We start from the raw sequence: 22,850 nt of genomic DNA, 5'->3' as shown, positions 1-22,850 counted from the left end.
AAAAAGAAAAAAGGGAAACATCCTGGACATACTTGGACTTGCAATTATGTGGCCCTCTGACAGGAAAAAAATGTGGGAAGTAGTAGTGAAAGTCTACCATTTACAAATACTGATTTGTTTCTGCCACAGATGAAGTAAATTATCTTTGAAGTTAACTAAAGCATATATGCTTCTCATTTCAGCTTTGTTCTAACAGTTTATTAACTTTTTTGCTTTGCAGAGTTGTCTTGATTTTGAAGCCCTGGCATTCCAACATATCCTGACTTCTAGTTTTTGAATGTTACTCACCCAAAATTATTAAAATCAGAAACAGATCCTGGTTGCCTATCTTTATATTGTAAAGTACCTATATTTGCTTCAATTGGTTTACATATAGTGATTGCAACATGAGAAATGATATTGTAATGAATGGTTTCTATAATATTAAGTATGGATCAAAATAACATCAATTGATATAATAAGTAATGATAAACTAATTAATTTGTTAAGTTAGGCCAACAACCTTAGATCTTGGGGCAAATGCTGTTAATCAGCCATTCACAATCCTCTTTTTTCTTGCTTCCTCACAAACAGAAAACCTAAACATCTGACATTCTAGACTCTTGTGTCAGGAACGGCCACGGCCCAACTCCAGCTAATAAGACATAACCAAAGTCACTGAGTGCAGGTTCTGGAAGTTTTATTTTTTTAAAGGGACATAATTGGCTGGCATGTTCTTTGTTCACAATAAACTAATTTTAAAAGAGGAAACTAAATTAGACAAATAGCTTGAATTAAACTACAAAGAGAGTGCATTAAAAAAAAAAATACCAGCAGTAAAATCTCTTCAAGAATTCAAATGACAGCCTAAAAATAAAAAAGAGTCCTTTAAAAATGTTCCTTTACGGCGGGCAGTTTATATCCTCCTTCTTTGTTTTAAAGGATGACTTCTAGGCACATCTTCCACTTTGTCCTCTGGAGGCTTTGGCACAGATGAAATTACCTAGTTTTAAAAAGAGAACCAAAAAAAAAAATAATAAAAAAATAAAAAGAGAACCACCAACAGTTTAATTTTTACAGTAGAAGAGTAGTAAACTATTAGAAGAGGTAAGACATACTCCCAAGAGTTTAGGCACAGAGCAAAGTTTTCTGTCCAAATAGTGATGGGAGTAAAATTTTTAAAGCCATCTAAACAAGAAAAAATTTTGAGGGAAGAAAAGCAAATGTATACTCTACTTTAACATTCCTTTATAGATATGTTATTTTATGAAGTCACTTGTAATTTTATGAATACAGAGAGATACCCTGGTATACCTTTTGTATAACTTGAAATATGGATAATGTTTGATACATTCAGAGACAAGGAGGCTCCAGCCAGGATGGTGGGAGAAAAATGTAGAGAAATAAGCAAAAATGCTAGAATCCTCAATTTCTTAGGGAAAAATGAAACCAAATACATCAGAATAAGGTAGACAATATAAGTTAAAGCACATACAACAGTCTTCACTTAAAATGAAAAATTACCAGAATCTGACATAACTGTATTTAGTATTTCTCCTTCTACAATCTCTATATCTAGGATTTGGACCTAACTTTTTCCTTGAAAATACAGTCAGCTATGGCTAAGGTAACTATGTACGTGTATCTGTGTCTCAGTCTATCTACACCTGAAGGCTGGGCGCCAACACAAGCAAAAACAATGTTACAGAAGTTTAAGCATAAAAACTGTGTCCCTCAATTTTTATTATTATAAAATAATTCAATCTACCTTAGCCTTTCTTAATCACATTTGTGAAATACATGTACCACTATGTGAAAAGCACCTTCTGAACCTGAGTTCAAGTACAAGAGAATGGTCTTTCTCCTTCAGATTATGATTTCTAAAGACTTGCCCCATAGTAAGGTGTCTTTCAAAAGCTATCTCAAATGTTAACTTTTATTTGTGCTTAGAAAATGGAAAATGATAATGTAAATAACATTAAAAAACTACTACCTAAGAAGGACAATCTATCAATAGGTCTAGTCTACTTAAGAAATTTAAAATTAAAATGCAGACCTGCAGGCCTAATCTTTAAAAATGTCACCTTCTTCTATGATTATTAAAGAAGCAAAATAAGCATTTGAATTTTTTTATTTGTAATTATGAACTTGAGAAATAAATTATAATAATTTTCCCTCAATGCAGTAGTTCTCCACGTTGGCTCATATTAGAACTGTCTGGAGAGGGATAGTTCTGTTTAAAAAGGGAGGGCCTGGGATCCATTCTCGTAGACTGATCCGACTGAAACTACTGCTCTAATATTTTCTACCGAGAGTAACATAAAATATATTTAAAGCAAGGATTAAAGGTATCAAAACAAATACATATTTATAAGTCAAATTCAGTTACTTCAACACAGAACCGTAGGAAAACACATCTAAACATTAAAAATGGAAAAAAAGGAGGACAATACTGCGGTTCCTGCAAACAGTTCTCCACTGAGCTGTCAGTCGTTATAACCAAACTGTCTCTTAGAAGTTTCTTTTTTAAATGATCTTACCTCTTTAAGTTTATTCCTAATTAAGTTTGCTGTTGTATTCAAGGAGTCATCATGCATGTCCACTTTAGGAATGACTGGTAACTGAGGGCCAATCATAACCTCACTACTACTTGTGCACGCTTCAAGAAGAGTTTCACGTTTACAGTCATCTCCCCTTCTTCTCTTCCGCTCCTGCAGCTGTGTTGTCCTAGGCATAAACCTGTCAACTGCCTCTGAAGGAGTCAGAGCCTTCTGTGCGCCACGGCGGGCCAAGGAATTGTGTGAAGTTTTCATCTGCATTTTCTGCAGAGAGTCACAGTGGTCACAATGCCCCAGGGTTTCATCAGAGTTTCTACCATCCTGAGAGGAGTCTGATGGTCTGTCTGCATGTTCTCCTGACGAACATGTACACTTGGGGGAGAAATAACACAAAGGCAACTCAGAAGAATAAGGAAGACAAGGATCTGAGTTCCCAGTAGAAGTCTTCAGAGAGGCTGCAGGAAATCTAGATGTCTTTGAATGGAAGTCCCCTCTAAAATCTTTTGCATCTTTATGCTTCTTTGTCACGTAATGATCTGTATGTTACAATTTAAAAGTCAGGGAAAGGGAAAAAGAAATGGTTCATTTACTGTTTTCATCATGTAGAAATACGTAATTTTAAAAAGGAACATTACTTTAAGATGTTAATAAATGCTACCCTAAAAAATTTATTCTTGAACAAGCACTGTATTGACATGGTTCAAAAGCTAACAAGGCTATCTGCCCAGTCTTCTCCCTCCCACTTAGCCCTCTTGTTCTCCTATAATACCCACTTCTCTGCATCTCTCTGCCTTCCAGTTAACTCTAAATCTTGGGGAGTTTTTCCATGTCGTTACACAGAAAACTTTCTATATCTTCAAAGTATTTTTACTGTTTGAACGTATTATGCTTAGTTTGTGTTTGTAGTTGTTAAAGGAAACAATATGCCGGGTCCATATTTTATCATTTCTTTCGCCACACATACACGTTTTCCTGGAGCCAGTTATTTACACATTTACACAGATTATAGCTCAGCACCTCCGCATGACCAAAGACTCCCAACAGCTCTTGCCAAAGTTTCAGGGGAGTTTTCCACTTCTCTCTCCGCACTGCCAGGTGCCCCTTACCCAGTCAGTCAGAAACTCATCACATTCAATAGCTTTTTAGACAGTGTCTTTGTCTTCTTAACCAAAGGGTGAAAATCTGGTAATCTGAGCCTCTAGAATTATTCAGATGTCAGACCACACACACTATCACAGCCCAGTGCTGACCCCTCTCATTCTACGATCCATGAACTAGATCCTAGGACTCCACTCTGTGCCCTGGGAATTTGTGTCCAGGGCAACTGATTAGAAACATGGAGTATCTGGCCAGCTGGTGTTAATCAAAAGTGTAATTTCTCCACTGTTTTCGGTTTTAGATTAGCAGTTCACACTGGTCTGCACATCAGAAGTTGTTTCTCACTGCCTTTTGGTCAAAGGCTTAATTCCTCAGCATGGACACAGGCCTTTCAGGATTCACTTACTGTCCCCTTTTCTAATCTCAGATTCACACGTAAGCTGCTGTGTTGTGGTTATCATATATTACTCACAGTTCCTTAAAATGCATGACGCTCATTTATTCCTCTGGCCCATCTTTCCATCTGTTCCTCTCCCTTTCTGGGTAATGTCTACTTACCCTTCAGAACTCAAGCACCTTTCTCATCCTGTAGAAATCTTCCATGAGATAACATCTATCCCTTCCCAGCCCAGATTACATAGCATTCTGTAAAGAAAAATCTTCACAGCTTATAGTCACTAGACTGGGAAAACTCCAGGAGGATAAACTCAGCAAAATGCCTGACACATAGGAGGTGTTTAGTAGTAGGCTTTACATACCTTTATTTTTAGTCATTCTTGCTACATAAGCATTCCTCTCTTGTAATTTTTTTCTGGTTTCTTCAACTGTTTCAAATTCTGGAGCATAGCACACATGAAGCAACCCGCCAAAGAAACTCTGTTCATCCATTTTTCTCTTGGCTATCCTAAACAGAGGTGCATGATATCGTGGCTTACTAACCTAGATTTACTTAGGATGAAAGCTTAACTAGTATACAATGCATTGATCTAAAAAGCAAAGTCCAGATATTGTTGTGTACATAAATCCTATAGCTTGGGAGTTAAGATGCTCTGCATGTGAATGGTATTGACCCTACTGATCCACTGCATATTCTTTCAGAGCCTTTCTTCCCCTTTCACAAGAGTCTTCACAGGTTTTAAGCTAAGTTTTCCAAACATATCCAGACTCCCTTTAACCAACATAGGATTCAGCTGGTTGGCCTGAGGTACACAACCTGCGGTCACCAAATAGAGATTCTGTGTTAAAAGACCCTCAAGAATCAGCTCATGCCCAGCTTAGCCTTTTTAGCACAATGTGTTCCTATAATGGGGTTCAAAGATAAGAAATCAATAAAAAATATTACAATTATAAACATTTAATAATGGAGGAAACACAAATGTGTAACAGTAAATGAGAAAAGGAGAGGATAGTATTCATTTAATGTATACTTACTAAACATCTATGACTGGCCAGGAATTGCTACAAAATTAAGTACTTCTGTGTCCAGGGAAAATGGTAAGAAATATTCACTGAGATTTTACCATGTGCCAGGCAGTGGCCTAAATGCTTAAATGCTTCACTTGAAATCACACTTCTCAATATCCCTGTGATGACTCTGAGGCATGGGGAGATCATTTGTCCAAGCTCACCTTGGTTTGTGGAGCCAGGATTCAAATCCACATGTCACACTGGCCTATTGTAAAAGGGGTGTGGGAGATGCAAAAGTTTCGTGGAATGAATGCCAAATGAGAAAATATGCTTCCCTAACCATGAGGAGCTGGCAAGCTGGTTAGGGCAGTGAGATTATACGTAAGAGCAACTGGAGACCAATATATGGCCCATATACCCCAGTACTATTTGTAGCACAAAAAATGTGAATTGTAATAGCCAGGGAAGGATGGGTCTTGAAGCATATTAATGACAAGAATATGAGATAAGGCATTTCATATTTCCCTTACTAGAGCAGAGGATTTATGCTATACAGAAGAAAAAAAAAGATGGGGTCAATTCATATAGATGCATAACAAGAAACGTTAACAGCTAATGTTGTTTACTGAATTCTGAACAGGAGGCATTTGCTACGCCCTTTACATGGATTATCTCATTTCATCCTCATACAACTTAAGTAAATAGATCCTTTTTTACCATACACATTTTATAAAACAGGAAAACAGGTTTAATGGGACTAAATAACTTGTCCAAGGTCATGATGTTAGTAAGCAGTGAAACCTGAAAACTTAGTCCAAACCCAGTTTTTAATCTACCACACTACAAAGACAGAAAATAGTTAAGCATGGGGATGACCTGATGGACAGACTTTTGATAAAGCTAACACCTACATTAAGAATATTGGAGAAAAATAAAAAGCCATGTTAAATTACTGGGTAATTCATGAAAGAATACGGGAGGCCAAAATGACAGCAATGGCAACAGAGAAAATGAGACACTGCTTAACTTGCACATTACCTTGCGCTCTGTAAATTGAGAAATTTGATAAGATAAACCTCTGTAAAGTCTTCTGCTGGGTATTCGTCTAGAGCATTGTACTGTTCAATTGCACCATATAGAGCAAATCGCTCAACTAATTCCTTCATTGCTCCCACTGCAGGAACTCCTTGTATTAATAAGTACCAAGACTCCAAGTTGATTGTATATACCTAAAACAAATGCAGACACATTAAATGTATTTCACAAACAAGCCCAAGACAAACCTGTTACTATTTAAAAAAAAAAAAAAAAAAAGCTGAAAACAAGAACTACTCTGGTCAGGTCTGCAGAGAAGTTTTTTAAAAATCTGCCCCTCTCTTTGCATAAACAGTAACTAACCCTACGTGTGAGAGCTTCGAGCTAAAGCACGTAATAGACTACTTCCAATCGATATGGCTTCAGAAGTTGCCTCGGTAAATGTTACAGGAAAGAGTTAAATATGCACTACTGTAAACACATACCCCGTTCTCACGGAGCTCCAACAGCTGACTGATACTCCGCGAGAGTATCTGGTACCTTAGTGCCAGCGTTCCTCACACTCATCTCCAGCAAATGGATGTGACCGCAGCCTTTGAAGACTTCATTTACATTCACTAGGCCTGTGAAGCTACAGCTCACATAAAGCTACCGACGACAACGAATGAAACCAAAATCACTTTACCTTCACAGCGCGAGGCCGTCGGCCCTCCCGATACTTGGCTCTCGAGTCGCACACAGCCCTTTGGACGTGGTGGTCGAATACGCCGCCAACTTGCCCTCCGCTCGACGCCATCTTGGCGGCTTAGGCCCTCGCAGAGACGACAACATCCGCCTTGTTGCCCTCCGGATTATCCAATAAGAGAGAGGGATGGGTCAAGGCGCGCCGAGATTGGCTGACGGGTCGACAGGGTTGGCCATCGTTTCCTGTGAGCAAGTAGTCGGCGAGCGAGCTGCCGCCCTCCAGCGGCGCGGCGGAGAGGCCCGCCGAGCCGGCGTGGGCGTGCTGGCCGCTCCGGCTGCCGCGGCGCGGCGGGCGCGAGGGGCGGGACCTGGGGGCGGGGCCGACCGAGCGTATCTGGCCCGGACGCGCTCGGCCCGCAGTTAGCCCGCGTCCGCTGGGGTGGGCCTCCGGGGGGTCGTCGCTTGCGGAGGATGTGGGGCGGCGGTCGGCTGGCGGGTTCTGGTGGCGGGGCGGCCGTGACCGTGGCCTTCACCAACACGCGCGACTGCTTCCTTCACTTGCCGCGGCGCCTAGTGGCCCAGCTGCACTTGCTCCAGGTAACGCGCCCGCCCCACGGACTCCCCAGCCCGGACTCGGGACTCCTGGGAGGTCGCCCGGGACCCGGGCCTTTTCGGGCCGCAGCGGCCGCTCGGGCGTCTCCCGACGGCGGGACGCGGGCTGCTCTCCTCGCGCCGCCGACCTGTTCAGCGGCGAGACCGCGGGCCGCTCCGGAGCAGGGCCGGTCCGGGCGGTCTTTGCAGCCCTGCCACGTCGGGTGCAGCCCCAGGCCTTTGCGTTAACTTGCCGTACGTGTTCCAGGTCTTCACTGGGTGAAACTGGGCTTTCACACATCCTGGTAATTCTACCTCTGAGTTCCCCTGTTCCTCATTCCAGATTGGAAAAGCTTTGGAGAAGTCGAGTTTGTCTTTGCGGGTTTTGTTTTTTTTCTTTCGTAAAAAACGTTTTTCCTGCCAGTGATTTCCAGGTGCGCCTGCCTGGCTGTGGCCCAGGAGTCCCTGTAAATTAATAGAGACTGAGTCGCGAGCGAGATAGTTTATTAAGATGAAGGTCTCGCTGCGTCTCCGCGGCTCAGAATACCTCCGAGGTGTGCCCGGAACGTGCAGTGGGATTATGCATACTTGGACCTCTGCAGGCAGTTGCCCTCTGGACATTGTGATTGTGGTAGTTCATAGTTCTAACCACATCCCTAGTTTCGTAATTATAAAATAGAGGCACCTGGTCTAAGAGTTTGAGTGTGCTGTGAAGACAAAAAGAATAGTTGAAATCTTTGAAAATCCTGGATGCATAGTACCCACTACGGGCTAATCGTTGCAGGAAATATTTAGGAGTTTGCAATAATTTTAAATATCCCACCTCTCCATTTTAGCTACTTCCCTGTAATTACTTTCCTAGATTGTTTTCTCCCAGTCTTTCAAAGCATGTTAATTTCAGTAGATCCTGCCATTATTGCTTTTGCAATGGAGAGTCTTTCGGGGCCTCCTAGGTGACAGCTAGTGGTAAAGAAGCCTTGGACCAATGTAGGGGATGTAAGAGACGCCGGTTCGATTCCTGGGTGGGGAAGATCCCCTGAAGGAGAAAATGGCAACCCAGTCCAGTATTCTTGCCTGGAGAATTCCAGGAACAGAGGAACCTCTCGGGCTACAGTCCATGGGGTGGCGAAGAGTCACAGAGCATCTGAGCCGCAGACAGTCTCTAGGCTCTGATGATATCCTTCATGGCAGGAGGTGAGTTAGTTTTGTCACCAAGTCCTAGGTAGATCCTGCCGCCCCGTACTCAGTCAGCTCTGATGGAAATTTAAGTCATCACCTCCAGACTTTATTGGAAACACTCCTCACCTGCTGAGCTTATAGAAGTGCTTCCTTACAGTAACTAATTTGCTCCTAGAATGTGGGTGCTGTATTAGGTTTAATGGTCTTCATCTTTGTTTTAAATTTTGAGCCTTTGATAAGTATTTGTAAGAATTAATTCATGGATATCTTTATGAAACCTAAACCCCTTTCGCCTTGGAACAAACTGTTGTTTCTGTCTAGCCTGTGTCAGAAGACCAGACCAACTCTTCTCCCTAATTATAAAAGTAATACATTATGTAGAAAATTTGGAAAGCATGGAAAACTATAAACAAGAGAATGAAAGCTACCCATAACTCCCAAACCTAGAGATAACAAATGTTAACAGTTTGGATCAAATCTTCCAGTTTTGTTTCAAATCTTCGTTTATTTCAAATCTCTATTTTTAACAGAGATCGAGGCCTGCACACACTGGTAGTTTTGTATACTGATATTTTCTTACAGTCTTATGAGTGTTTTATTTTATTAAAAGGTAATTGTCATTTTTTTTTTTTTGGAAGTTGCTCAGTCGTGTCCAACTTTTTGCCACCCCCATGGATTATGGGGTCCATGGAATTCTCCAGGCCAGAACACTGGAGTGGGTAGCCTTTCCCTTCTCCAGGGCATCTTCCCAACCCAGGGATCAAACCCAAGTCTCCTGCATTGCAGGTGGATACTTTACTAGCTGAACCACCAGGGAAGCCTGGTAATTGTCATTTTTTAGAGGTATTGATTAGCGTTCTGTCATAAGTTTGCCATAATTGTTCACTGGTTGAACGTTTATATTGCATTCAGTTTTTAAGACATTAAAAATGATACTGTATTTTAAGAAAAAGTTAAAAGTAGCATATCTTTGTGTAATGTATAATAAAATGTTTTATTTTCTGGTTAAAATAGGCTTTCAGAAATTATTGAGTTAGAGGGCATAAATGAGTTTTAAATTTTTAATTTATTTTTGGCTGTGCTGGGTCCTCATCGCCGCACGTGGGGTTGTGGCGAGTGGGGGTGCTCTTCGTTGTGGTTCGAGGACTTGGCATCCGGGTGGCCCCTCTCCCCTCCTCGTGGAGCACAGGCTCTAGGGCACGTGGGCTTAGTTGCCCCACAGCACCTGGTGTCTACCCGGGCCGGGGATGGAACCTGTGTCCCCTGCATTGGCGGGTGGATTCTTAACTACTGGACCACCAGGGAAGCCCCCGTAAATAATTATTAAGGCAGAAGTTCATGAATTGGGAGTTAATAGGTTGAATTATTTTACGTCAGCTGAAGCATTGAATACATAATACAGGTGATACTATAATGGAAAAAAAGTTAGAATGATTTTCTGAACTGTATCAGACTTAACCTTTTCTTCCCCCTTTCAGTTTTATTGAGATATAATTGACACACAGCTGTGTATAAGTTTCTTTTCTAATATTTATTTATTTGGCCGTGCCGGGTCTTTCGTTGATGCTCTCGTGACCTTTGATCTTTGTTGCGACTTGCAGGATCTTGTTCCCCAACCAGGGATCGGACCCGGGCCCCTGTATGGGTGTGCAGGGTCTTAGCCGCTGGACCACAGGGGAGTCTCCCTGTGTCAGTTTAAAGTGTACGGCACAATGGTTTGACTTGCATCATGAAATGATTATCAAAATGTTTAGTGAACATCAGTCATCTCCTATAGATACAAAATTATAGAAAAGGGGAAAAAATGTTTCCCTTGTGATGAGAACTCAGCGTTTACTCTCAACCACTTTCATGTTTTAATGCAGCAGTGTTCATTGTATTTAATATGTTCCTAAACGCTTTAAAAACAGATATTTTGGTTCTTGGATGGACCTGCTGAATTAGAATCTTGAGGAGTGGGCTTCAGGCATCTGTAGTTTTATTAATAAAAGTATTTAAGGCTTCTTGGATGCACCGAGTCAAGACCCACTATTCCAGAATCATACAATGTTTATAGTGAAAGAGGCCATCGGTATCTAGGTCATTTCTGTACTTTAATGTGTAAGAGAATTAGCCAGTCCATTTCCATGCAGTTAATTTGCCCTCATCTATAACTCACCTGGCTTCCCAGGTGGCTAAGTGGTAAAGAATCTGCCTGCCAATTCAGGAGACATGGGTTCAATCCCTGGGTGGGGAAGATCCCCTGGAGGAGGAAATGACTACCCATTCCAGTATTCTTGCCTGGAAAATCCCATGGACAGAAGAGCTACAGTCCGTGGGGTTGCAGAGAGTTGGACACGGCTGAAGCAGCTTAGCACAGCACAACAGTACTGAAACTTCCTGAGATGTTAAGTGTTCATGGCTATTCGTGAAACTCTTACTTTTTATTAAAAACGATCTGTATGTGAAAATACATACAATAACAAGGATAAGTGGGGGAAAAGGATTACTAAATCATAACCGTAATACAGCAGTTAACTTGTGCATAGAAAAAAGGATTAGCCAGAAAAGACCAAATTATTTCACATGGTTGATATTCTCATGGGAATATCAGTCATTCCTTTTATATATTTTCCAAGGTTTATGTATTTTCTAAGGTTTCTGTAATAAGTTTGTAATTTTTTAATCATAGAAAATGGCTTTTAAAAAAAATGGCTTTTAACCCTTAGACATACTTACCTATTTTATATAATTTCTATTAATAATTTATATAATTGCTATTAATGAGAATGAATTTTATACTTTGCTTTTTTTTACTTATAAATATGTTTCCATAGTTCAAGACTTAAAATTACTTAAGCTGAATAACATAAAATTTCTAGAATGCATAAAAGAAGCTATTAGCAGTGATTATCTCGGGCACAGGAACCAGCCCTCACATTTTATGTCTTTATACTTTTTGTGCTTTTACCATGTGCATTTATTACTCATCTAATAAATAAAAGCTAATGCTTTTTATTGATTATCTTTCTACTTATTGACTTATTCTTTACTAAAATAATAAGTTTATAGCTTATTCCCATATTGCTAGACATATAAAGACAGCCCTAAGTTTTCATAATTATAGAAAATAACTGCAGAGATGTGTTCTGGTATAGTTTTTTTCCTTGAATCATTAGTCCTAAGTAAGTAAATAAGGTCAAAGGCTATCTAAGTTTACTGGCTACCTGCTGCCATTGTGAACTCGGGAGTGGTTGAATCAATGTATCCTGCCACCATAAGGATATAAGGGTATTGGTGTCACCCATAGTATCATCACCATTAGGTTCTGGAAATGATCACAGCTTTTTAAATGCTGTGATGAAGGTGATCACAGAGAGCTATCAACCATCTATAGAGCTCTTTTTGTACATGTGGGTTGCAGTTGTAGTTTATCTTTTCTGTGAATCCAGAGAAGCATATAAAAACTTTCAAAACCTTTCTCCCCCATTTCTTATTTCTTGACTAAATAGAATCAAGCTATAGAAGTAGCCTGGGGTCCCCAGCCTGCATTCTTGAGCTGGGTGGAAAGCAGACATTTTAGTGATGAAGGTGAAAATGTGGCTGAAATTAACAGACAAGTTGGTCAGAAACTTGGACTCTCAGATGGGGAACAGGTAAGCACAAAGTGTGATGACGATGACCTTTTTAATGTTACATAGTAAAAGAAAGAAAAGTTCAGATGTACGTTTTAGGGAGGTAAGAGGACACCTAACTTGTGTGCTACTATAACCAGTCTAAGATATTCAGGTTGTGTAGTATCTGTCATATGCTCTGTTAAGGCATTGTCTAATAATCTCCCGTACTCTCTAGTTGATTTTCTGTTCTACCTTTTATTGTATTCAGTTCCCAGCTTCCTTAATTTGTTCAGTTATTCTTTATGAATTATTCAGTTTTACTTCCTGTGCTTAGATTGTAGACTCCAAAGCTTACGGACTCGTGTCTGTCTCCACTTTATCTTATTCACCAGTTTGTGTTTACTAGCTTCTTGCTTTGTACCTTCTCAGAGTCATGCCTTTCAAGTGGTGTACATGGGAGGTGCTGAGGGAAATAACTGAGGAGCGGGCAAGACGCTTGGGGAAATTCTGCCCCAGCCCACAAAAGCAAGAAGGAGCATTTACTCCTCGGTGGCTTTGGATTTTACTCCTCTAATCCCCAGAAATGCCCATAGAAGTGGAAATAGAGTGAGTGAGTGGATTCCAGATTCTTGAGAGACACTAGCATTCCTGTGTGTCTGTAGACTGGAAGGACAGAGTATTTGTTTCACTATATTTTTAGCTATGAGTGATTATACTTCTGAATAATTCTAAATGATTGGTTCTGATCTCTATTTCAGTGTATTACTAACTTTTCCAGAAGCACCATGGCTTGAGGTTTCGTTATGAAACTAAGTTGCAGGACATCTAGAAACAATAGTATTTATATACTAGATCAAGCCATGAGTTGATGACATCATTGTTTTTCTTCTCTTTTTTAACTTACATTTCTTTTCTTTAAATGGTTATGTTTATATTATTTTTTCAAATGTGTATTGCACTAGGATGTATTTTCCTGTATTTTATAGTTGTGAAATTTTTTTTCTAAAATGTTGAGTATATCAACACCTACCTAAGAATAAGAGCTTAATAAATACTTGTCAAATAAAGGATGACACACACACTTAACTACAGAGCTAAAGAAGTCCCTATTTTCCAGGGATATAAAAAAGTCTTTTAATGGTGATTTTATACTTTAATTTTTTTTCCAGGTGTTTCTCAAGCCTTGTTCCCATGTGGTGTCTTGCCAGCAAGTTGAGGTGGAACCCCTGTCAGCAGATGATTGGGAGATACTGGTAAAGAGAACACAATGAGAACTGTCCAAGTTGAAGGTTAAACTACTTCAGAACATCAGTGTCTTTGATGTTTTTTGAGTGTAGTTATTTACAGTGCTGAGCTAATTTCTGCTCTGCAGCAGAGCGGCTCAGTGATACACATACATACATTTTTTTGTTTCCCTTCCATTACGATTTACCCTAGGAGATTGGATACAGTCCCCTGTGCCGTACAGTAGGACCTTGTTATTGTCCATTCTGTACATAATAGTTTGCATCTGTTAGTCCCAGATTCCAGTCCTGCCCTTCCCTCCCCAGCCCCTTGAGCAACCACAGGTCTTTTCTCTCCGTGAGCCTGTGTTTGTTTTCTACATATGTTCATTTTGTGCCATATTTTAGATTCCACATGTAAATGACATCTTGTGGTGTTTGTCTCTCTGGTTTCCTTCACTTCGTATCACAATAGCTAGTTGCGTCCGTGTTGCTGCAGATGGCCTTGTTAGTATGTATTGTTAGTAGCATTCCGCTGTGCGTGGATTGACGGACATTCAGGCTGTTCGCACGTCTTGGCCATTGTGAATTGTGCTGCTCTGAACACAGGGGTGCATGTATCTTTCTGAATTATAGTTTTGTCTGGATGTATACCCAGGAGTGGGACTGCTGGATCATATGGTAGTTCTATTTTTAGTTTTCTGGGGGAACTCCACGCTGTTTTTCATGGTGGCTGCACCAGCTTACATTCCTCCCAACAGTGTGGGAGGGTTTCCTTTTCTCCAAACCCTCTCCAGCACTTGTTATTTATAGACTTTTTAGTGATGGCCATTCTGACTGGGGTGGAGTGATACCTCATTGTAGTTTTGTTTTTGGTTTTTCTAATAATTAGTGATGTTGAACATCTTTTCATGTACCTATTGGCCATCTATATGTCTGTTTTGGAGAAATGTCTACTTAGGTCTTCTGCCCTTTTTTTCTTTTTTTTTTTTTGATTGGTTGTTTGTTTTCTTGAATTGTATGAGCAATTTATATATTTTTGAGATTAAGCCCTTGTCAGTTATATCATTTTGCAGATATTTTCTCCCATTCCTTAGGCTGTCTTTTCATCCTTCCTTTTTTTTTCCCCCTGTGCAAAAGTTTGTGAGTTTGATTAAGTCCCATTTGTTTATTTTGTTTTTATTTCTATTGCCTTGGGAGACTGATCTAATAAAACATTGGTACAGTTTACATTAGAGAATGCTTTGCCTGTATTCTCTTCTAGGAGTTTCATGATGTCATATTTTGTGTTTCGGTCTTTAAGCCATTTTGAGTTTATTTTTGTGCGTGGTGTGAGGGTGTATTCTGACTTCATTGATTTACATGCAGCTGTCCAATTTTCCTAGCACCACTTGCTGAAGAGACTTTCTCCCATTTGATTTTCTTATGTTCTTGTTGAAGATTAATTGGCCATAGGTGTGTGGGTTTATATCTTGGCTCTCTATTCTGTTCCATTGATCCACATGTTGGTTTTTGTACCAACACACATTGTTTTGTTTATGGTAGTATTGTCTGAAATCTGAGAGACTTACGCCTTCTGCTTTGTTTTTTTCCCCTCAGGATTGCTTTGTCACTTCTGGGTCTTTATGGTTCCATGTAAATTTTTGGATTACTTGTTCCAGTTCTGTGAAAAATGTCATGAGTAATTTGGCACGGATTGCATTAAGTTTGTAGATCGTTTTGGGAGGTATTGCCATTTAACAATACTCTTCCAGCCCAAGAGCATGGGATGTCTTTCCATGTCTTTGAATTCTCTTTAATTTCCTATATTAATATTTTATAGTACTCAGCATCTAAGTCTTTCACCTCCTTCGTCAGGTTTATTCCTAGGTATTTTTATTTTGGTCCAGGTTTAAAAGTATTGTGTTCTTACATTTCTTTTCTGATACTTCACTGTTAGTATAAAACAAATGCAACTGATTTTTGAGTGTTAATCTTGCATGCTGCTACTTTGCTGAGTTCATTTATTAGATCTAGTAGTTTTTGTATGGAGACCTTAGGGTGTTCTGTATACAGTATCATGTCATCTGCACATGGGCTTCCCTGGTGATAAAGCATCTGCCTGCAGTACAGGAGATGCAGGAGACTAGGTTCGATCCCAGGGTCAGGAAGATCCCCTGGAGGAGGAAGTGGCAACCTAAATGTCCTAAATGTCTTGCCCGGAGAAGCCCATGGCCAGAGGAGCCTGGAGGACTACAGTCCATAAGGTCACAAAGAGCTGCACACAGCTGCAGTGACTGAGCAGGGATGCATTGCATATAATGACAATTCGACCTCTTCCCTTCCAGTCTGAATACCTTCTATTTCTTTTTCTGTCTGATTGCTGTGGCTAGGACTTCCAATATTATGGTGAAGAAAAGTGGTGAGTGGGCATCCTTGCTTTGTCCCAGATTTTAGCAGGAATGCTTTTGGCTTTTCACCGTTCAGTGTTACATTGGCTGTGGGTTTGTCATAACAGGCTTTTATTATACTGAGATATGTTCTCTCAGTACCCACTTCTGAAAGAGTTTTTATCATGTTGTTGTTGCTATTCAGTCACTAAGTCACGTCCGACTCTTTGCAACCCGTGGACTGCAGCACGCCAGACTTCCCTGTCTCACTGTCTCCTGGAGTTTGCTCAAATTCTTGTCTGAGTCAGTGATGGTGTCTAACCATCTCATTCTCTGCTGCCCCCTTCTCCTTTTGGCTTTAATCTTTCCTAGCATCAGGGTCTTTACCAGTGAGTCGGCTCTTCACATCAGGTGGCCAAAGCATTGGAGGTTCAGCATTGGTCTTTCCAATAAATATTCAGGGTTAATTTCCTTTAGGCTTGACTGGTTTGATCTCCTGCAGTCTTAAGGGACTCTCAAGAGTCTTCTCCAGCACCACAGTTCAAAAGCATAAATTCTTTAGTGCCCAGCGTTCTTTATGGACCAACTCTCACATCCATACATGACTACTGGAAAAACCATAGTTTTGACTATACTGACCTTTGCAGCAAAGTGATGTCACTGCTTTTCACTATGTTGTCTAGTTTTGTCATAGCTTTCCTTCCAAAGAACAAGTGTCTTGTAATTTCATGACTGCAGTCGCCATCTGCAGTGATTTTGGAGCCCAAGAAAATAAAGTCTGTCACTGTTTCCACTTTTCCCCTTCTACTTGCCGTGAACTGATGGGACTGGATGTCATGACCTTAAGTTTTTGTAATGTTGAGTTTTAAACCACCTTTTTCACCCTAACTTCTGCAATTAAAGCAATATCATCTACATACTCTGAGGTTCTTGATATTTCTTCCAGCAATCTTGATTCCAGCTTGTGATTCATTCAGTTCAACATTTTGCATGATGTACTCTGCATATAGGGCTACCCTGGTAGCTAAGCTTGTAGCTCAGCTGCAATGTAGGAAACCCTGGTTTGATTCCTGTGTCAGGACAATCCCCTGGAAAAGGGATAGGCTACCCACTTCAGTATTCTTGGGCTTTCCTGGTGACTCAACCAGTAAAGAATCCGCCTGCAGTACAGAAGACCTGGGTTCAATTCCTGGGTTGGGAAGATGACCTGAGGAGGGCATGGCAACCCACACCACTTCTCTTGCCTGGAGAATCCCCAGGACAGAGGAGCCTGGCGGGCTCAGTCCGTGGGGTCACTAAGTGGGAAACAGCCGAGTGACTAAGCACAGCACATCTGCACTCTGTGAATAAGTCAAATAGGCAGGGTGACAGTACACGGCCTTGGCATACTCCTGTCCCAGTGTTTAACCACTCCATTGTTCCACGTCCAGTTCCAGTTACTTCTTGACCTACATTACAGGTTTCTCAGGAGGCAGGTGATGTGGTCTGGTATTCCCGTCTCTAAGAATTTTCCAGTTTGTTGTGATCTACACAGTCAAAGGCTTTAACATAGTTAATCAAAGTGAACAAAGTGAAAGTTGCTCAGTGGTGTCTGACTCTTTGCAACTCCAAGGAATTCTCCAAACCAAAATACTGGAGTGGGTAGCCGTTCTCTTCTCCAGGGGATCTTCCCAACCCAGAGATTGAACCCAGGTCTCGCGCATTGCAGGCAGATTCTTTACCATCTGAGCCACCAGGGAAGCCCTAGTTAATGAAGCAAAAGTAGGTGTTTTTCTGGAATTCCCTTGCTTTCTCTATGATTCAACGAATGTTGGCAATTTGATCTCTGGTTCCTCTGCCTTTTCTAAACCCATCTTGTACACCTGGAAATTCTCAGTTCACGTACTGTTGAAGCCTACGCTTGAAGTATTGTGACCATAACCTTACTAGCATGTGAAATGAGGGCAATTGTACAGTGATTTGAACATTCTTCAGCATTGCCTTTCTTTGGGGTTGGAATGAAAACTGACCTTTTCCAGTCCTATGGGCGCTGCTGAGTTTTCCAAATTTGCTGACATATTGAGTGCAGCACTTTCACAGCATCATCTTTTAGGATTTGGAATAGCTCAGCTGGAATTCCATCACCTCCCCTCGCTTTGTTGATAGTAACGCTTCCTAAGGCCCACTTGACTTCACACTCCAGGATGTCAGACTCTAGGTGATTGAGCACACCATCCTGGTTATCCGTGTCATTAAAAACTGTTTCGTATTGTTCTTCTGTGTATTCTTGCCACCTTGTCTTAATGTCTTAATCTCTTTTGCTCCTGTTAGGTCCTTCCCCTTTCTGTCCTTTACTGTGCCCATCCTTGCAGGAAATGTTCCCTTGATATCTCCAGTTTTCTTGAAGAGATCTCTAGTCTTTCCCATTCTATTGTTTTCCTCTATTTCTTTGCACTGTTTGTTTAGGAAGGCCTTCTTACCTCTCGGCTATTTTCTGGAACTCTGCATTCAGTTGGGGCTGTCTTTCCCTTTTTCCTTTCATTTTTGCTTCTCTTCTTTCTGCAACTCTTAGAAAGCCTCCTCAGACAACATCCTTGCCTTCTTGCATTTCTTTTTCTTTGGGATGATTTTGGTCATGCATCCTGTAGAATGTTACAGACCTCCACCCATAGTTCTTCAGGTACTCTGTCTACCAGATCTAATTACTTGAATCTATTTGAGACCTCCACTGTGTAACCATAAGGGATTTGATTTAGGTCATAGCTGAATGGCCTAGTCGTTTTCCCTACTTTCCTCAATTTAAGTCTGAACTTTTATGCAATAAGAAGTTGATGATCCAAACCACAGTCAGCTCCAGGTCTTGTTTTTGCTGACTGTATAGAGCTTCTCCATCTTTAGTTTCAAAGAATATAATCAGTCTGATTTTAGTATTGACCACCTGGTGATGTCCATGTGTAGAGTCGTCTTTTTGTGTTGTTGAAAGAGGGGCTCTGCTGTGACCAGTGCGTTCTCTGGATGAAGTTCTGTTAGCCTATGCCCTGTTTCATTTTGTACTCCAAGGCCACACTTGCCTGCTATTCCGCGTATCTCTTGGCTTTCTCCTTTTGCATTCCAATCCCCTGTGATGAAAAGAACATTTTTTTTTTTTTTTTGGTGTTAATTCTAGAAGATGATGTAGGTCTTCATAGAACTGGTCAACTTCAGCTCCTTTGACATCAGTGGTTGGGGCATAGACTTGGATTACTGTGATGTTGAATGGTTTGTCTTGAAAATGAACTGAGATCATGCTGTCATTTTTAAGAGTACATCCAAGTACGGCGCTTCAGACTCTTGTTGACTATGACAGCTCCTTTATTTCTTCTAAGGGATTCTTGCCCACAGTAGTAGATGTAATGGTCATCTGAATTAAATTCTCCCATTCCCATCCATTTTAATTCACTGATTCCTAAGACATCGATGTTCGCTCTTACCATCTCCCGCGATTTACCTTGTTTCATGGACCTAACGTTCCAGGGTCCTGTGCAGTATTGTTCCTTACAGCGTTGGACTTCACTTTGACCACGAGGCACAGGAACCCCCGGAGAGTTGTTCCCACTCTGGCCCAGCAGCTCCTTTCTTTCTGGAGCCATTAGTAAGTGCCCTCTGCTCTCTCCCTAGTAGCATACTGGACGCCTTCCAAACTGTGTCACGTCTTTTTGCCTTTTCGTTACTGTCCGTGGGGTTCTCACGGCAAGAATACTTCAGTGGTTTGCCATTCCCTTCTCCAGTGGACCACTCTCTGTGAGAACTCTTCACTGTGACCCATCTTTCTTGGGTGGCCCTGCACGACAGGACTCATAACTTCATTGAGTTATGCAAGTCCCTTCACTATAACAAGGCTGTGATCTGTGAAGGAGTGTTAAATTTTGTCAGATACGTCTTCTGCATCTGTTGAGATGCTCATGTGTTCTTTTGACTTTTCTTTTGCTTCTATGGTGTATTACATTGATTGATTTCCATACATTAAACCATCCTTGTGAATTTGGAATGAATCTCAGTTAGTAGTGGCGTATGATCTCTTTATGTGTTGTTGGATTCAGTTTGCTAATATTCTGTTGAGAATTTTTGCATCTGTAGTCAACAGAGATACTGGCCTGTGACTTTCTTTTTTGATGTATCTTTGTCTGGTTTTGGTATCAGGATGATGGTGGCTGTATAGAATATCTTTTGGAGTGTACCCTCCTTTTCAGTCTTTTAGAAGAGTTTGAAAAGGCTCAGTATAAATTATTCTCTGTATGTTTGGTAGAATTCACCTGTGACACCAACTGGGCCTGGACTTGTGCTTGTTCTTTCCTGTTCAGTCTCTAAGTCATGTCCGACTCTTTGTGACCCCCATGGACTGTGGCACACCAGGCTTCCCTGTCCCTCACCATCTCCCAGAGTTTGCCCAAGTTCATGTCCCCTGAATCGGTGATGGCATCCAACCATCTCATCCTCTGTCACCTCCTTCTCCTCCTGTCTTCAATCTTTCTCAGTATCAGAGTCTTCCAGTGATTCAGCTCTTCATATCAGGTGGCCAGAGTATTGGAGCTTCAGCATCAGTGCTTCCAATGAACACCCAGGACTGATCTCCTTCAGGATGGACTGGTTGGATCTCCTTGCAGTCCAAGGGACTCTCAAGAGTCTTCTCCAGCACCACAGTTCAAAAGCCTCAATTCTTCGGTGCTCAGCTTTCTTTATGGTCCAACTTTCATATCTGTAGGTCTTCCTTGATAGCTCAGTTGGTAAAGAATCTGCCTGCAGTGCAGGTTTGATTCCTGGGTCAGGAAAATCCACTGGAGAAGGGATAGGGTACCCACTCCAGTATTCTTGGGCTTTCCTTACTCAGCTGGTAAAGAATCTGCCTGCAGTACAGGAGACCTGGGTTAGATCCCTGGATTGGGATCTTCTCCAGGGAACCCCCTGGAGGAGAGAAGGGCTACCCATTCCAGTATTCTGGCCTGAAGAATTTCATGGACTGTGTATAGTCCATGGAGTCGCAAAGAGTCAGACACGACTGAGCAACTTTCACTTTTCTCATATCCGTACATGACTATTGGAAAAACCATAGCTTTGACTACGTGGACCTTTGTTGTCAAAGTGCTGTCTCTGCTTTTTAATATGCCGTCTAGGTCTGTCATAGCTTTTGTTTGTGGGGAGGTTTATCATTACAGATTCTATTTCACTTTCAGTGACTGGTCTGTTCAACTGATCTATTTCTTGATTCAATTTCAGTGGGCTGTATGTTTCTAGAAAGTTGTCCATTTCTTCCAGGTTGTCAAATTTGTTGGCATATAATTTGTTCTTGTTTTTTGGACATGTTGTACAGCTTTCCGGATCTCAGTTCCTCAGCCAGGGATTGAACCTGGGCCATGGCAGTGAGGAGGTGCAAGTCCTAACCACTAGATCATCGGGAGTTCCCAGCATTTAATTGTTCATAGTATTCTCTTACGGGTTTTTGTATTTCTGCAGAATTTGTTGGTTTCTCCTTCATTTCTTATTTTCTTTATTTAGGTTCTTTCTCTTTTCTTAATGAGCCTGTTCAGAGGTTTGTCAATGTTGTTTACCCTTTCAAAGACCAAGCTCCTGGTTTTAATAATTTTTTTCCTGTTGTTTTTTTTAATCTTTATTTATGTCCTCCCTGCTCTTTATTACATCCTTCCTTCTACTAACTTTAGGTTTTGTTTGTTCTTTTTCTAATTCTTTTATGTGGTGGATTAGGTTGGTTGGTTGGATTCTTCTTGTTTTTTGAGGAAGACCTTTATTGTTATGAACTTCCCTCTAAGAACTGCCTTTGCTGCAGGCCATAGATTTTGTATTGTTGTGTTCTGATTGTTACTTGTCTCAAGGTATTTTTTAATTTCCTTTTGATTTCCTCATTGGTTTTTTAGTAGCATGTTGTTTAGTCTCTATGTAATCTTCTTTTCCTCATTCCTTTTCCTGTGGTTGATTGGTAATTTTGTGCCACTGTGGTTGGAGAAGATGCCTGAAATACTTTCTATACTCTTGAAATTTTTTTTTTATTTATTTATTTTAATTGGAGGCTAATTACTTTACAGTATTGTAGTGGTTTTGCCATACATCGACATGAATCAGCCATGGGTGTACATGTGTCCTCCATCCTGAACCCCTCTCCCCCCTCCCTCCCCATCCCATCCCTCAGGATCATCCCAGTGCACCAGCCCTGAGCACCCTGTCTCATGCATCAAACCTGGACTGGTGATCTGTTTCACATATGATAATATACATGTTTCGATGCCATTCTCTCACATCATCCCACCCTCGCCTTCTCCCACAGAGTCCAAAAGACTGTTCTCTACCTCTGTGTCTCTTTTGCTGTCTCGCATATAGGGTCATCGTTACCATCTTTCTAAATTCCATATATATATATATATATATATATGCGTTAGTATACTGTCTTGGTATTTTTCTTTCTGACTTACTTCACTCTGTATAATAGGCTCCAGTTTCATCCACCTCATTAGAACTGATTCAAATGTATTCTTTTTAATGGCTAATATACTCTTGAATTTGTTGAGGTTAGTTTATGCCCTACTGTGTGGTCAGTCCTAGAAAATGTTCCATGTGCCCTTGAAAAGAATGTATATTCTACTTTAGGGGGATGTAATGTCCTGAAAATATGAATTAAATGTAACTGTTCTATTGGGTCATTTAGGATTTCTGTTGCCTCACTGATTTTCTGTCTAGAATATCTGTTCTTTGATGTGAGTGGGCTGTTAAAGTCTCCTACTATTATTGTTGTTTAGTTACTAAGTTTTGTCCAACTCTTTCTGACCCCATGAACTATAGTCATCCAGGCTCCTTCTGCCCATGGGATTTCCCAGGCAAGAATACTGGAGTGGGTTGCCATTTTCTTCTCCAGGGGATCTTCCCAACCCAGGGATTGAACCCACGTCTCCTGAATTAGAGGCAGACTCTTTACCACTGAGCCACCAAGGAAGCCCTTGTGTCTGTTAGTGTGTGTTTTATATATTTGGGCGCTGCTGTATTAGGGGCATGTATGTGGACAAGTGCAATATCTTCTCATATTGATCCTTCTACCATTATGTAGTGTCCTTTATCTTTCTTTATGGCCTTTGTTTTAAAGTCTGTTTTGTCTGATGTTAAGTATTG

The 22,850-nt window shown here is 40.9% G+C and overlaps 2 protein-coding genes across 3 annotated transcripts in view; one reads left to right on the top strand and one right to left on the bottom strand.

The window, feature by feature from the left end:
- Nucleotides 1-662: 662 nt before the first annotated feature.
- RBM48 (RNA binding motif protein 48) lies at nucleotides 663-6,917 on the bottom strand. Of its 2 annotated transcripts, XM_061164889.1 has the most exons (5): nucleotides 6,763-6,917; nucleotides 6,081-6,271; nucleotides 4,394-4,539; nucleotides 2,520-3,073; nucleotides 663-982 (listed from the first exon to the last, which is right to left on the bottom strand). In XM_061164889.1, exons 1-5 carry the CDS (start codon nucleotides 6,871-6,873, stop codon nucleotides 896-898), a joined length of 1,089 nt encoding a protein of 362 aa, XP_061020872.1. In that variant the 5' UTR covers nucleotides 6,874-6,917; the 3' UTR covers nucleotides 663-895. The 2 variants fall into 2 exon arrangements, with proteins under 2 accessions (XP_061020872.1, XP_061020873.1); XM_061164890.1 differs by lacking the exon at nucleotides 6,763-6,917 and having other exon boundaries at nucleotides 4,394-4,534; nucleotides 6,081-6,217.
- A 242-nt stretch (nucleotides 6,918-7,159) lies between these two features.
- Nucleotides 7,160-22,850, top strand: part of PEX1 (peroxisomal biogenesis factor 1) — a 71,306-nt gene continuing 55,615 nt past the window's right edge. Inside the window, exons 1-3 of the mRNA XM_061164888.1 lie at nucleotides 7,160-7,358; nucleotides 12,023-12,166; nucleotides 13,297-13,380. Coding sequence (XP_061020871.1) covers nucleotides 7,233-7,358; nucleotides 12,023-12,166; nucleotides 13,297-13,380 — 354 coding nt within the window. The 5' untranslated portion in view covers nucleotides 7,160-7,232. The remainder of the gene's footprint in view (nucleotides 7,359-12,022; nucleotides 12,167-13,296; nucleotides 13,381-22,850) is intronic.

The sequence above is a fragment of the Dama dama genome, chromosome 18, assembly GCF_033118175.1.
Source record: "Dama dama isolate Ldn47 chromosome 18, ASM3311817v1, whole genome shotgun sequence".
NCBI classification, from domain to species: domain Eukaryota; kingdom Metazoa; phylum Chordata; class Mammalia; order Artiodactyla; family Cervidae; genus Dama; species Dama dama.
The sequence above is the reverse complement of the archived record's forward strand: the minus strand, read 5'-3'. Positions and strand labels throughout refer to the sequence as shown.

Bases quoted from the DNA above. Each gene is read 5' to 3' on its own strand.
- RBM48 (XM_061164889.1), bottom strand. From the start codon at position 6,873: ATGGCGTCGAGCGGAGGGCAAGTTGGCGGCGTATTCGACCACCACGTC. The intron at 6,272-6,762 runs GTAAAGTGATTT...CATTTGTTTTAG, and splicing joins GACGGCCTCGCGCTGTGAAG to GTATATACAATCAACTTGGA. The intron at 983-2,519 runs GTAAGATCATTT...TTTTAAAACTAG, and splicing joins TTAGGAATAAACTTAAAGAG to GTAATTTCATCTGTGCCAAA.